Raw genomic sequence first — 1,115 nt, 5'->3', positions numbered from 1 at the left:
ATTGATACAGGGCTATGGGGAGGGAGCGGGGCAGTGGGATTAGTTTGCGGATTGATACAGGGCTATGGGGAGGGAGCGGGGCAGTGGGATTAGTTTGCGGATTGATACAGGGCTATGGGGAGGGAGCGGGGCAGTGGGATTAGTTTGGGGATTGATACAGGGCTATGGGGAGGGAGCGGGGCAGTGGGATTAGTTTAGGAATTGATACAGGGCTATGCGGAGAGAGCAGGGCAGTGGGATTAGTTTAGGAATTGATACAGGGCTGTAGGGAGAAAGCGGGGCTGTGGGATTAGTTTGGCAATGGATACAGGGCTACAGGGAGAGAGCGGGGCAGTGTGATTAGTTTGGGGATGGATACAGGGCTACAGGGAGAGAACAGGGCAGTGGGATTAGTTTGGGGATTGATACAGGGCTGAGGGGAGTGAGCAGGGCAGTGGGATTAGTTTAGGGACTAATACAGGGCTATGGGGAGCGAGCGGGGCAGCGGGATTAGTTTGGGGATTGATACAGGGCTATGGGGAGCGAGCGGGGCAGTGGGATTAGTTTGGGGATTGATACAGGGCTGTGGGGAGATGGAGGGGAGGTCACTGATGCTGCTTGATGATGAATATTGCTTACCATCAGTGCCTTGCGATGCTGTGTCAGGTAATGCAGACTGAGTCCTGGGTTACTGAGCTGCACCAAGCCTCGCTGCCTCTCACAGTCAGCAAGCCACATCATGAACGAATGGCTGATACGATGGAAATCCTGCAGCCAGAAACAAAAACCACAGAACCCAATCGGCATGAGGAAAATCTGCAGCTGAACAAGATTCACCGGTATTTCCCGGGAACAATTCCGATCTGGACCCTAAACTGGGATCAGCAAACTGTGCTGGACCAAACACAGCACCTCTCAGTGAGGCACACACTGAGGGAACACAGCTCTGAACCCAGCCCTAAAACCCAGTCCCGAACCCAGCTCCAAACCCTGCCCCAAGACCCTGCACGAAAGCCCAGCCCCAAACCCTGCCCCAAACCCAGCCCAAACACTGCCACAAAACCTTCCCCATAACCTGTCCCCAAACCCTGCCCCAAGCCCAGCCCCAAACCTATCCCCAAACCCTGTCTGAACAC

The 1,115-nt window shown here is 54.8% G+C and overlaps 1 protein-coding gene across 1 annotated transcript in view; it reads right to left on the bottom strand.

Annotated features, from left to right (window-relative positions):
- The window catches only part of LOC109924435 (nesprin-2-like), a 69,112-nt gene that overhangs the window by 632 nt on the left and 67,365 nt on the right, over nucleotides 1-1,115 (bottom strand). Inside the window, exon 22 of the mRNA XM_048600008.1 lies at nucleotides 619-747. Coding sequence (XP_048455965.1) covers nucleotides 619-747 — 129 coding nt within the window. The remainder of the gene's footprint in view (nucleotides 1-618; nucleotides 748-1,115) is intronic.

Source organism: Rhincodon typus, chromosome 8 (genome assembly GCF_021869965.1).
Source record: "Rhincodon typus isolate 14 chromosome 8, sRhiTyp1.1, whole genome shotgun sequence".
In the NCBI taxonomy this organism is placed as follows: domain Eukaryota; kingdom Metazoa; phylum Chordata; class Chondrichthyes; order Orectolobiformes; family Rhincodontidae; genus Rhincodon; species Rhincodon typus.
Note: the sequence above shows the minus strand (reverse complement) of the source record. Positions and strands in the feature narration are given on the sequence as shown.